Below are 13,204 nucleotides of genomic sequence, written 5' to 3'. Positions count from 1 at the left end.
GTAAAGCACGTGAGGGACTCTGGACTCTCTGGAGATAATGATAATGGGCCATGCCCCTCCTCCCCACCGCCCACCCCACCCCTGTGGAGACAGCAGGTTTTCCTGGCTGATTCTCACTTGTTCTCATTAAGATTGTCTAGCCCCCAGCAGTCACTGCTCTGGAAGTCCAAAGTTTTCAAGGAAAACAAGAACTTCTCTAGTAGCACCCAACATACCCGGACTCGTCTGTCATCTTCCAGGCACTGGGGGAAGGATCCCGAGTCACTGTCAGGGTGCAAGGGTCCTACAAGTAGAATAAAGTTTGTCAACTCAAGGAATTTCACGTCTCATCCTTTTGGCCTGCATAGTGTTTTGGAACCACTGGAAGGAGATTGAGAAACCCTGACCTTGTGCTCACACTCCGGCTTTGGCAATGGCTGCACTGGGGAGCTATTCCTTTAACTTCCCTGCACCATGTTCAGTCCCACCTAGCCCGCAGCTCCAGGATTTCCAGCCTGGAATGCTGGAAATACTCAGAAATATGAGGCATGCTTGTAGCCATGTGAATCTGTATGCTCAAACTGGGATTGCTGCACAAATCTTTGTACACGTGTCTACGTGTCCAACTTCCAGGGTCCCCAGCACCCCATTTATACCCACGTAACACACAGATCCTCCCTACTACCTGAGGTGAGTCTTCAATGCCTCCCTTCAAGCCAGTCTCTCTCTACTGGGTGCTACATAACCTGTGCTGCCCTGTGAATATTTCTGTCCTGCTTAACTTTCGTCATAACTGTGTATGGTAGAAAGCAGGGCCTTACAAGGGTGTTCAGGTCATGGACCCACCCCTCTTTCATCAAATTATAAAACCAGTTTGCAGGTGTAAGTTCCCTCTCCTGTTAGGCCTCTTTGCCATATGAGGGAGGATATGGTGTTCTTCCCCTCCAGATGGTTCAACATTCAATGTGTCACCATAAAGGCAGAGACCAGGCTCCTAACCTGCCAGTGGGTTTCTTTGGGTTTCCTGTGAGAAACAACTGCCTTTCATAATTCACCCAGTCTGTGGAAATCTGTTTGAGGAACCAATGAAAATGCCATCTTTTTGCAGACTCATGCACACTGTTAGAGCAATGTCCTCTCTCTACCTCCGTGACTTTCTGCTAGATCACCATCCTCAGACCAGAAACAGGCGGCTGTTTCTCCATCTTAATGAGCCTTCCCTTACCACTTCCTGCTCTCCTTGCTTTGGCTCTAGCTGGTTTCCTTCTCAGTCACCCCCAAGGAGAGACCAAGCGTCATCAGCTCCAGTTGGCCTGCTCCCAGCCTCTCTTAGAATTACCCTATTCAGGCATTGGTCCTACTGCTCAACCAAATAGCTCTTAAAGATATCCCTAGTGCAAACCGCGAGTGTTAAATCTACGAGTGGATCTGTTGCTTTACCTTATTGCCGGGTCAGTACTACATTTGTTTAATTCAAAAAATGTTTTAATTTCTTAAAAATTATAAAATGTTTACTGATAAGCTATTTCTCCATCGGTGGAATGAGCCAATTCAAACCAGATTAAAGTAAACTGGACATAGGGAGTCCAGGCCAATTTGAATAAAACTTTGTTTTGTTGACGGCAATCCCAACAAAATGGAATTGGCATCCCAACTGATAGTCTGGGAGCTAACAATTGATACGATACGGAAGCGGTAACCTCAGATAAGATGGGTCTGTGTCAAAGGCTCCGCCAAAAACAAAGACCTGGTCTTAGTTCAAACGGGGCTAACTCTGACACAGTCACAGCTCAGCAGAGAGAGCACAGAGGGCCCTAGACCCTGATAGGCTAGCTGAGGGCGGGCACCATTGATAGGTTATTGTTCTGTCAGTGAAATGAACCAATCCAACACAGAGTAGAGTACATTAAAGGAAGGTTTATTGGGAAGCTGCTCTTGGTTGGGTTCACTGGCCCCAAGGATTGACACCAGGGGAGTCGCCATAGGGAACGGGGTGGGGAGAAGAGAGAGAGAAAGAGAGAGGAGGGGGAGGGAGGGAGGAGGAGGAGGAGAAAAAGAGGAAGAAGAGAGAGTGCAAAACATCTAGATTATATAGGGAGGAGCCTCTTGGAGGAAGAGCAACCCAGCCTCTGGGCTGGAAAGTTCAGGATTGGGGGCAGGGAATGCCTGGTAGGACTGAGGGATGCTGGGAAAACATGGAGATTAAGTCTGCTTTGATATGTAAAATAGGCACTTCAGTCCCTTGTACTGGAGTGGGAAACCAAACCTATGTGTACTTGTGTGAGTAGACTTGTGTCCTATCACATGTGTGGAAGTCAGATGACAATTTTCAGGGGTGGGTTCTCTCCTTCCATCATGTGGGTCATAGGAATCCAATTCAGTTGGTCAGGCTTGCACCTTTACCCACTGAGCCACCTTCCCACTACCATGACAGCGCTGTCAATGCAGTCGCTCAGCTCCTAGATGCTTCCCTCAGGTGTTGTCTCACAACTGACTCAGGGCTAATTGCTTTTTATTCTTTCGAGGTTCTTGTCTTTTCCTCAACCCAAGCACCTTTGGCCTCAGAGCTAACCTATAGGAAAAATGCTGGGGACCAGAAGTATCATGGATTTGTTTGAGATTCTTCTTCCCCCTTCCTCCTCCTCTCTCTCTCCCTCTCTCCCCTCCTCCGCTCCTCCTCCTCTTCCTCCTTCTTCAGATTTTGAAAATGTGCAGTTCATATTTAGATATCTCGGGGACAAGGCCCAAGTTTGAGTATGAAATTCATTCATGTTTTGTTCATACCTTTTACACATAACCTGGGAGTAATTCTAGATAATATTTTAAATACTTTTGTGCATGGGACAGAAGTTTCATGATGAGAACTTAGTTGAGTTGATCGTCAAAGTTTTACATTTTGGGGCATTTTGGACTTAAGATTGCTGAGTCGGGGATGCTCTGGAACGTGCTCTATTTTTCCCTTCATGCACTCCTGTGGGGGTTTCGTGCAGTCTCTACATCGGTAACTCCCTAGCCCAACTTCAGCACAGGCCTAGTCTGGATCTCCGGGCTCGTATCTACCATAGCTAGACAATACTCCATTTCACGAACATCAGACTAAATTACTCGTCTCCCCCAGAACCCGGACCATGCAGCTGCAGCTCAGCCCACAGCGAGTCCTGATTGTTTCTCCATACACACACCCTGGGGACAGCACTGTCTCTTCAGCTGGGTTACTGATTGCTAACTGCTCTCCCTGCTTCTTTGACTGTACCCCTGATGTACTGACAGCTAGAACAGGTCAGGTAGAACCTGTAGCCCCACAAGTCAGATCCTGTTACACCTGGGCTGAAAACCTCTAAGGACTCTCAGAGACCCTGAGACCTGGCCATGCGCTAAGACCCTACATGAACAAGTGCCTCTTCCCTCACCCCTTCTGCTCTGCCATTCATCTCACCTGTTGGTTAGCATTCACCAATGCTGGAAAGCTCCACTGTAAGCCTTTGCATTGGCCCTTCTGCCTGGAACGTTCCCACATAGGGCTACGATCTTCAATCACTTCCCCACATTGTTTAAGTGCTACCTCTTGAGCAAGCACGGTAGTATGGGGCTGTAATCCCAATACTTGGGAGGCAAGTGCAGGAAGACTTGGAATTCAAGGTCAGCCTGGGATTCATAGTTTCAATCTCAAAACAGTAACAAAATATCTCATATCTTCAAAGAGACCCTATGTGAAAGCCCACTCTGTCTTCCTTAGGATACAGTCTGGCTGTCCTTACTGCTCTCTCCTTTCCTCGTTTGACATGGCATTCTCTGTGATTGGCATGCCATTCTCCAGGATGCCATCTTGTAGTTCATTCATGTTTTCCCCCATCCCCATTTCCAAGTGCTTAGGTGGGGATCAAAGTATCTAAGAAGCACTTGATAAGTACCTCTTAAATGTTGCATGTGAATTTCTTACGAAGACCATGTCTTTAAAAAGATTATCAGATTTTGCAGTTTAAAAAATAGTCTTTTTTGGGCTGGAGAGATGGCTTAGTGGTTAAGAGCACTGACTGCTCTTCCAGAGGTTCTGAGTTCAATTCCCAGCAACCACATGGTGGCTCACAACCATCTGTAATGAGATCAGATGCCCTCTTCTGGTGTGTCTGAAGACAGCTACAGTGTACTTATATATAATAAATAAATCTTTTTTTTTAAAAAAGGGGGGGTTGGGGATTTAGCTCAGTGGTAGAGCGCTTGCCTAGGAAGCACAAGGCCCTGGGTTCGGTCCCCAGCTCTGAAAAAAAGAACCAAAAAAAAAAAAAAATAGTATTTTTTGAAGAGCAAATACTTCTAAAAATGAAAGGTACTGGGATGAAGGGCAACTTAGGTTCTAATTTTAGTTCTAACCTTCCAACAGTCTTTCTGGCTGAGAACCAGCATCAGGACCAGAAATGGGCACATGGTTGAGTCTCTCAGACATACTGGCCAGCCTGGTATGCCTGACAGTAGTAGTGACACTCCTTGAGTCACAGAGACTCCGAATAGCAGGCCAGACAGCAATTCTACATCCCATGAGGGAGATCCCCCAGCACCAGCACAGAGGAAAGAGGCCATGAGATTTATCATGCAAGCGGGCACTGTATGTGAAGCATGTGCTGAGAGCAACAATAACAGTAGTAAATACAGAACAGAAAATAACCATCTTTGAAATGACAACAACTAGGACACATTATCTAAGCACTAACACCTAAGGAGGCGGCTGCCCAGCTCCGGGGCGGGGGCAGCTCCTCAGGAGAAGGAGGCCGACTTTCCAGGTTGCCTGGTCGTCTTCAGTCCTTGTAATTTTTCATCTTTCAGCGCCTTCAGGAATTTATCTGTAGGAGAGCAAAACAGAGTCAGCTGGAGCTGGAAAGGTCGCTTGGTTTTTCAGGGTCTTCCTAGGGAGCTCCAGGCTGCTCTGGAACTCCTGATCCCTCTGCCTCAGCCTCCTAAGCACTGGGATTCCGGGTGTGTGCCACCTGCGCTCTGAGAAGGAATCTTCTTTCAGAGCAAGCTTCTGAGAAGTCATTGTGCACGACCCTAAATTCTCCTCTTATCTAACTCACACAACTGAAAAGGCCAGTTCTAGGGACCTTTTCCTCCTGTAGCTATGTATGTCTCCTATGGATGAATTAGAGAACTTTCTTATGGCAATGCATAAGTGTATAGTTCTTTTCCTACTTCACCCTGCTGTGTGGCAGAGGGGACCAATTTAACCTGTTGAACAGAATCGGTGAAATTATCTTTCCAGACCCAGCTGCCTTCCTCTAATAGTCAAATTCAAGCCTTAGAACAGAGGATTCGAAAGGATGGCCGGAGGCTGCTAATTCCTGAGCAATTAGTCTTTCTGGTAACACAGCAGGATCTAACTGCCTTACTGTCTAATAAAGAGGCATCAGTTCAGATACCAGAGGAGTCCTGCTTACATCAGCACACTTGGTCTGCTCTGGTGTGGATACCCAAAACCTCAGACTTAAGATCAGATGTCAACGTCCAAGATCTTGTCCAAGAGCTTGGGGCCCAGGGAAGGGCAGGGGCCAAGGCTCCTCAGTGAATGACTGTGGGCCTTCAAGGTTTGGGCAACTCCTACAATCTCCTTCCACCCACAAACCCCAGCTTAAGATTTGAATATTGAAGGTTAATGTCTGTAGAGATGGGGAACCCGTGGTGGGTGGAGCTCCAGATTACAGAAATGTGGGATTACTATGTAGGAAGGCAAAATTTAAGGAGAGTGTGCTTCAGGTGTGAAGAGCCACTGTCAACATTGTTTCAAGGGCTAACCCTTAAGGGGTGGGGTTTAAAATTAAATGGCTTGATTAGCTCAGGTGTGTGGTGTGGCAGAGGTCGGTTGAAGTTCAGCACGTGAGGGTCTGAACCTCTGGAGGACAGATTTTAGGGAGTGGGACTCCTGGGGCCGGGGACCTTCTGGAGTCTCATTCTGGTGCCTGACTCTAGGGGGGCAATTAGGGCAGCTAGGATTGGGCTCGTTTGGCAGTCACGCACAGCGCTGGGAGTCAAAGCCATCCCCAGTGATTGTGAGCAGCTCCAGCTCCTTAATCCGGATCTCTAGCTCACACAGCTCCTCCGGGTGGGAGGCGGAGGCGAGCCAGGGGGTCGTGGAGCCCGGGACCAGGGCCGAAGTTGCCATCTCGGGGCCTGGAGGCGGCGAGTAGAAGAAGCGCAGAGGCTCGTAGGGAATAGAGGCCAGACCGGATGGCCAGGGCGGAGGACAGGGGCGCTCGCTGGGGGGACCCAGGCCAGGCGGCGGCGGAGGCACCGTGGCTGGAGGTGCCAGAGGCAGGGGTCGGACCCCCGCTACCCCTGCCACCCCGGCCGACGGCGTCCCGCCCGCCTTCAGCGGCACAAAGAGCTTCTTCCAGATGTTAAAGTCGCTCAGCGGAGACGACGAGATGCCCCGGTCGTAGAGCGACGGAAAGTAAAGGGGCGGGGCCGGCCGCTGGCTCATCTTGGGGTTCTGGCTGCCGCGCCGCCCCTTCGGCATCTTTTGAATGGGAGGCTGCGTGAGAGGAACCCCGCGCCGGGAGACGCGCGCCAAGGCCCCGTGTCTAGGAGTTCGGAGATTCCACAGGCCCCGCCCCGACGGAGCGCGGCCCCACCCTTCGCTCTGGTCCCGCCCCCTAGAAGGCGGTGCTCTGGAGAACAGAGATCCCGCCCCACGAGTCAGCTGTGGGCAAAGCTGCAAATCTATGTCCTTGACCTCTTTTGGTCTAGCTGCTGCTCTGCTCTACCCGCCCCGAAATAGCTCAGGCACTCATTCGTCTCGGCCCTAGACTCCTCCCAGCAGCCTTCAATTTTATTTCTACTGCTCTCACATAATAATACTGCACATGGAGAAATTCAGCCTTCTCCTTTTATCAGGGAGTGGAAAACATGTCCTAACAACCAGGTCCTTTGTCCTAGAAAACCTGCCTCATTATTTAGAAACTGGGGGAAAAAATGAGTGGCTGACTTCATCCTCTAAAGAGGAAGAAGAGGAAATCTTTCTGGTAATGGGATATGCTGGAAACGGGAAAGCAGTCTGGATTTGTAATGACCCTGAAGCAAACAACTGGTTTTTGTTTTTGTTTTTTAATGAAATGCAGTTTAATTCTCTTCAGACCACATAAGTTATCAGGAGCTGACAGGCTGTAAAACATCAAAAGGAAATCATCACAGAGTCCGCCTCAAACACCACACCCATTCCTGAGAACTGGATGTTCTGTCCAAGTGACATGTACAGCTCATTTTTATGAAATATTAGCCAATAACTAAGGAGGTCAATTTCCTTTCCGGCGACTTACTCTTGTAATGATCACCTGCAGGAATGAACAGGGAGGGGTGGGGGTCAGGAAAGTTCAGGCTCAGCTCCTTGAGGGAATGCCGTGTGCATACTTGTATGTGCTAAATACATGGGGTGGGGCAGCAAAGGATAGAGTCTGATATCCAAACTGCTGGTCTTGGGAAAGTAGTTTGACTTGAGGGAGAGGCCGGTTGTTTGCTTTTGTTTCTTTGAGATAAGGTAGCCCAAACTGGACTAGAACTTCTTATGTGGAGTACGTTGGCCACAAAATTACAGCAATCCTCTTGTCTCTCTTACCTGGTGGCATTGGAGACAAGCACCACCACACCTAGCATGTTGCTTGACTTGTAAACCGGTTTTCTTTCTTTCCTTTTTATATTTTATTTTACGTGTATGCATGAGTGCATGTATGTGCTTTGTGTGCACTCAGAAGCCCACAGAGGTCAGAGGAAGATTTGGGTGCCCGGAAACAGTGAATGCTCTGGATGTATGAACCATTTCAATAGCACTGTAAAGTGTGTTGTTTGTAAAATAGGTAAGAGCCCCTCCCTCATCTCCTGAATCAAAGAGCAAAGGCTATTTTGTTACTCGACCAAGAGGAAATTAAGCTAAATGGTGAGAGATAAATTAGGATGCCCAAGAGCAGCTCTCCCATTAGTGAAATATTTATATCCTCCAGCTGCCCCACACCGACTTGCTTGCAGATGGTCACTGGTGAAGATGGGTGCATTCTGGCTTGTGACTTGGGGATACCTTTCCCTCCCCACTCCTCGTCTTCCTCCCCCAACAGCTGCATGACCCATTGTTTTTTCTTTCTAACTCCAATAAATTGCCATCAAGTTCCCCTCTGTATCTTGTTTTTAAAATTCTTTCATCTGTGACATCAAGAACCTTTTTATTTTTTTTTTTTCTATTCTTTTTTTTTCGGAGCTGGGGATCGAACCCAGGGCCTTGCGCTTGCTAGGCAAGCGCTCTACCACTGAGCTAAATCCCCAGCCCAAGAACCTTTTTAAAAAAGGGATTCTGTGTCCTACCATGGCAAGGCCATTGCTGCCTTCCTGGCCTCTGATCTTCAAGTCCCTCTTCCTGGCAGCAGGCTGGCTCTCTCTGGAGGTTGTTTGTGCCATAATCTAGGGACCACGCTATTCTAAGAAACACAAAACAGCCCTTTATTACTAATCTGAATTAACCATTGTGCTGGTGTGGGTGTGAGGGCTTGGGTGTTCCCCACCCCCTCATTCTCAGTTCCCATTATTTCAGAAAAATGTCCTCAAAAAATACAGTCCAGATTTTATGTTTGTTTTTTATGTAGATGTACTCCCATGTATCTGTGGAGGTAGCAAAAGTAAAATAAAATAAAAATTAACAAGTTAATGAACTCGAAGTCTGAGAGCTAGGCCAGTAGATTATAAAGAGGCCTGGAAGGGCAGACGCCCGAGTGAACCTTGTCAACCAGAACCAACAAGCTGTGCTAACCTTGGTCGGCTTCCTCCAGCGCGGCTCCACGTCCCACGGTTCCCAGAAACTCCAAAAATAGTACCAGCTGAAGACCAAATAGCCTGAAGCCAAGCCTGTGTGGAAACCTTAACAGAGCTGAAAGCTTGAGAGTTACATCTGGAAGGCGCGGAGCCCTGGACTGGGATCTAATTGTCCCCTCTGGTGCAGCTGGTGGAGAGCCAAAGCTGCTTCCTGGTGTCCCCGTAAGTGCAATCACAGTCTGCTTCCTTCACCAGGAACTGCAGAAAGTAAATTCTGGCCTTCCTGTTCCCCTTGCAGCTCACAGGGTCACGAGATGCAGACCCAACTAGAATATACAAGGACGAAGACAGTTGGGAGTTTTAAAAGAGATTTTAATGTCCTAGTAAGGAAAACTGAAACTCATCTCTCTCTGCCTTGACCTTGGGTGCAGTGCAGGAAGGTCTGTAGGGACTCTGTGTTTGTGAGGGGAAGACCAAGAATATCACCCATACAGCAGTCCAAACAGTGTTGAGCAACTGAACCAAAGCTCGCAGCTGCTTATTTCTGGATTATGCGCTGCCACGAAACTACCAGAGTTGACTACCCTATCTGAAGTGGGGTTGACTGTAGCTTGCAGCTGAATACCAGAGAGAGGCACAGTTTCGACAACATATTTAGTCTCACTAGCCCTCGCCTAACTTCGTTTGCGTGATACTCCAGAGGAAACCATGCCTGTTCTTTATGTTTTGGTTGTGGGAGCTTTTGTGAATAGTTTCCAAAGACTGAAAATGATAGATGTAATTTCCCAAAGGGTAACTGAAGTTTCAGTTACGAGAAGGAAGGAACCAGAGACCAAGTGACAAATCTCCCGTAGCAGTAGGTCCCTTCAGTATAACTGACGATGATGCCCAGACCCATTCTATTCAGAGTGTCCTACAGCACAGGGCATCGTTCCCCTCAGTAAATCCTCCTCACAGCAACTGTCTCAGCCAAGTCACTATGGTTGCAACAGATAGAAACTTGGTCAAATAAGTTAAAAACTCAGAATGTCATAGAAGGGATTAGTAAGGGGAGGACTTACTGAACCCCATGGCAGAGCTGCTTAAACCCCAATAGCCTAGCCGGAGAAATGAGTGCCATCTGTGATCTCTAGCTGTAATCTGCAAATGCCTGATGGATTTGGGTATAGGCAATACTATTCGTATTGAAAACTGAGAAGAGGGGCTGGGGATTTAGCTCAGTGGTAGAGCGCTTACCTAGGAAGCGCAAGGCCCTGGGTTCGATCCCCAGCTCCGAAAAAAAGAACCAAAAAAAAAAAAAAAAAAAAAGAAAACTGAGAAGAATTACAAGGGCTAGTATACTGATCATGCTTATAGTAATGGCTGGGCACAAAAGAAGCCCGTGGGTTGTAGCTCAGACTTGTGGCATAGGCCTGAAACTCAAGCTTACTCCAGCGGCCAAGACGGGAAGAGCAAAGTTTCAAGGTCTGCCTAGGCAGATGACAAAAACCTATCGCAAAATAAAAAGGTCTGGAGTTGTAGCTGATCGTGGAGCCCTTGGCAGTGCACAAGTGCATAAGGCCCTAGGTTCAATCCCTCATTGTTTTTTGAGTAGAAAAGGTCTCACACAGCCACTGCACTCCCTGTTGAAAGACCATTCATTAATCAAGAACTGGTGATTAATGGGTAGAGTACTAGTAGAGTTTATAAATTACAGCTCAAAACTCCAGGTGTGGCCCAACATGAGTCACAACCAGCCACCACACCCACACGTAGGTTTCCTGACAGCCAGATAAGCTGGAATTTAAGGAGTCAAGAATAGCAAGGCTGAGAACAGCAGTGACCTCACCCACCTCCAAGGACACTATTTGGTGGCTACAATCAAAATGCCTGAAACAACTAAAAAGAAGAAAGTTTTTATTTCTATATATGGCCTTGTGGCTTCTGCCAAGGTCCCACACTGTTGGGACCTTTCGAGTGTCAAAAGACACTTAGGTTTTTCTTTGTAAACAAAAAGTGGAAACTGATTTCTTCAAAGCATGGAAGTGTCAGTCCTATCCCAGGTTTCCTTCCAACGCTACCTTGAAGACTGTGCATGCAAGGAGGGTAGAGGGTGGGAGACCACAGAGCTCAGTGTGAATGTGTCACCTTACTGCCTTTAGTGGCCTTGAGCAATTCAGACTTTTCTGAGTCATTATTTTATTATTTTATGAAGTATGTGCCTGGTATCTATGGAGAGTGCATCCAATCCCCTAGAACTGGAGTTACAAACAGTTGTGAGCTGCCAGGTGGGGTGCTGGGAATTGAACTTGCGTCTTATGGAAAAGCAGCCAATGCTCTTAACCACGGAGCCATCTCTTTCCCCCTGTAGTTCCAACTCTTATGCAAGGTGAGATGGTAGTGCTGATGAAGACAGAACCAGAGCTGGCAAGACGCCCACCTGCAGTTGCTCTCATCACAACGTCAGATGAGTACCACCTGTAGACAACACGACCTTCTTAGCACAAGCAGCTCTTAGCTCAGAGAGTTGTCTGGCATTGGTTAGATGTGTTTGCAAGCAACAGAAACTAGTACGTGCTTAAAGGCTTTGAATACCGATGAACGACTTACCTAGAGCAAGATAAATCACCTGGCCCTGTGAAGAAGGAAGATGTATACATCTAGTCAGTTGGTTCATTGGAAGTCTCAAACCCAAAACAGAGAACACAGGCAGACAGGTGCCACATTAAATAGTGGGACGGCCTGCCAGGATACAAGAGGCATCTCTCTCCACACTTTAACCCTTAGGCTTTCTAAGATTAGGTTAGATATTGGTCAGCATTCTCCAGGACACATAATGTGAATTCTGTTTACAAACGCACAGAATGTACCTCCGAGCCTGTCTCCTAAAGACAGCCCAGCACTGAACAGTCTGACAGTTGCTATGAAACCCTGCTATCTTATGTGGCAGTGCTGCCATGGGTCCAGACACCCACTTCTCGAATACAACTTTGTACAGAAAGAACCAGTAGTTCTCCATATCTAGGAGGATCCAAGTTCTGTTTTCAGATTGGATCTCACACAATAATTGAGAATTGACTCTACCAAGTCCTCCTCTGACCCCGCCATATGAAACACACACACACACACACACACACACACACACACACACACACACACACACACACAGGGGGAGGAGGGAGAAAAACACAAATGTAACTTTTTTTTTTTTTTTTTTTTAAAGACAAGGTTCTCTGTGTAGCCTTGGCTGTCCTGGAACTCACTCTAGAGATCAGGCTGACCTCAAATTCAGGGATTTACCTGTCTCTGCTCCCTGAGTGCTGGGATTGGCACATGCCACCACACCCGGCGTACAAATGTAACTTTTTAAAAATAAATAAAAAACAAACAGCTCTATCCTTTCCCCCAATGAGCTTTTGCCATTAGGTGGAGCTCAGTGACTCAAGACGCAGCTAGACAGTTTTATATTAGAATCTGGATCTGGAGATAGACTTCTGGAGCAACACAGTTCCTAGCTTTTTGGACTCTTGGATGCAACTTGCCCACAAAACATATACCCACAACATTTTAGATATTCATTTTCTGTTTAAATGAGTTAAATTCAGTTATAGTTTCTTGGAACTCATGTGGAATATCCTACTTTCCTCAGCCAGTTGCTGGGGGAAGGTACGGGAGGGCGGGAAATCCTTTTGAGGAAACAATTGTAGCTGATAAGACTTTGGCGGGGAGAAAGGAGATAAAAAACCACTGACCCAGCAGAGGATACTAACAACCAAAGCAGCAGGAGGTGAAAGTGTCCAAGGTTGTTTTCTTTTTGTTGCTACATTGAACACATTATAGGAGCTGTTTGTTACATTCTGCCACTCACCAAGCTCCTCACTGGCTGAGATTTTTACTTTCAGAAAGGCATCATTATTACATATCTAATACATGATACATATGATTTGGCTAACAGATAATAATAATAATAATAATAATAATAATAATAATAATAATAATAATAATAGTCGTAGTAGTAGTAGTTTTCGTGGCCTGGAGAGATGACTCATTGGTTAAGGGCAATGACTGTTCACCACCTCCAAAACTGTAGTACCACAGGGTGTTCTCTCTGGTGTGTAGATATACACACAGACAAAATACCCATATACATAAAATAAATGAATCTTTTTTTAAAAGGCAGAAGATGGGGGCTAGAGAGGCAGATCCATAATTAAGAGCACTAGTTGCTTTCCCAAAGGACCTCGGTTCAATTCCCAGCACCCACATGGCAGCTCATAACTGTCTGTGACTCCAGTTCCAGGGGATCAGAAACTCACACACTAACATACATGTAGGCAAAACACCAATGCACATAAAATAAAATAAAAATAAATCATTAAAATAAAAGAAATATTTTTAACAAGCTTTCTTGTTTAAGTTTTTAAAATTTAACATCATTTAAAAAAACCAGTATCTGATGTTAATA

General features: G+C 46.6%; 1 protein-coding gene across 6 annotated transcripts; it reads right to left on the bottom strand.

The window, feature by feature from the left end:
* Positions 1-4,561: 4,561 nt before the first annotated feature.
* C3h11orf91 (similar to human chromosome 11 open reading frame 91) lies at positions 4,562-11,585 on the bottom strand. Of its 6 annotated transcripts, none has more exons than XM_039105443.2 (4): positions 8,759-11,341; positions 8,317-8,429; positions 5,986-7,298; positions 4,562-4,817 (listed from the first exon to the last, which is right to left on the bottom strand). In XM_039105443.2, the coding sequence occupies exons 3-4, from the start codon at positions 6,482-6,484 to the stop codon at positions 4,732-4,734; spliced, it is 585 nt and encodes a 194-aa protein (XP_038961371.1). In that variant the 5' UTR covers positions 6,485-7,298; positions 8,317-8,429; positions 8,759-11,341; the 3' UTR covers positions 4,562-4,731. The 6 variants fall into 6 exon arrangements, with proteins under 6 accessions (XP_038961371.1, XP_038961373.1, XP_038961369.1 ...); XM_039105445.2 differs by having other exon boundaries at positions 5,986-7,128; XM_039105441.2 differs by adding an exon at positions 11,350-11,585 and having other exon boundaries at positions 5,986-11,217.
* Positions 11,586-13,204: the final 1,619 nt, after the last annotated feature.

The sequence above is a fragment of the Rattus norvegicus genome, chromosome 3 (assembly GCF_036323735.1).
Source record: "Rattus norvegicus strain BN/NHsdMcwi chromosome 3, GRCr8, whole genome shotgun sequence".
In the NCBI taxonomy this organism is placed as follows: Eukaryota; Metazoa; Chordata; class Mammalia; order Rodentia; family Muridae; genus Rattus; species Rattus norvegicus.
This window is presented reverse-complemented; position numbering and strand designations above follow the sequence as displayed.

What these genes read in the sequence shown, in the direction of transcription:
- C3h11orf91 (XM_039105441.2), bottom strand. Translation starts at nt 6,484, where the DNA reads ATGCCGAAGGGGCGGCGCGGCAGCCAGAACCCCAAGATGAGCCAGCGG. An exon ending in TGGCTTTGACTCCCAGCGCT is followed by an intron (nt 4,818 to 5,985) that starts GTGCGTGACTGC and finishes GCTCTCCTACAG; the next exon opens with ATAAATTCCTGAAGGCGCTG.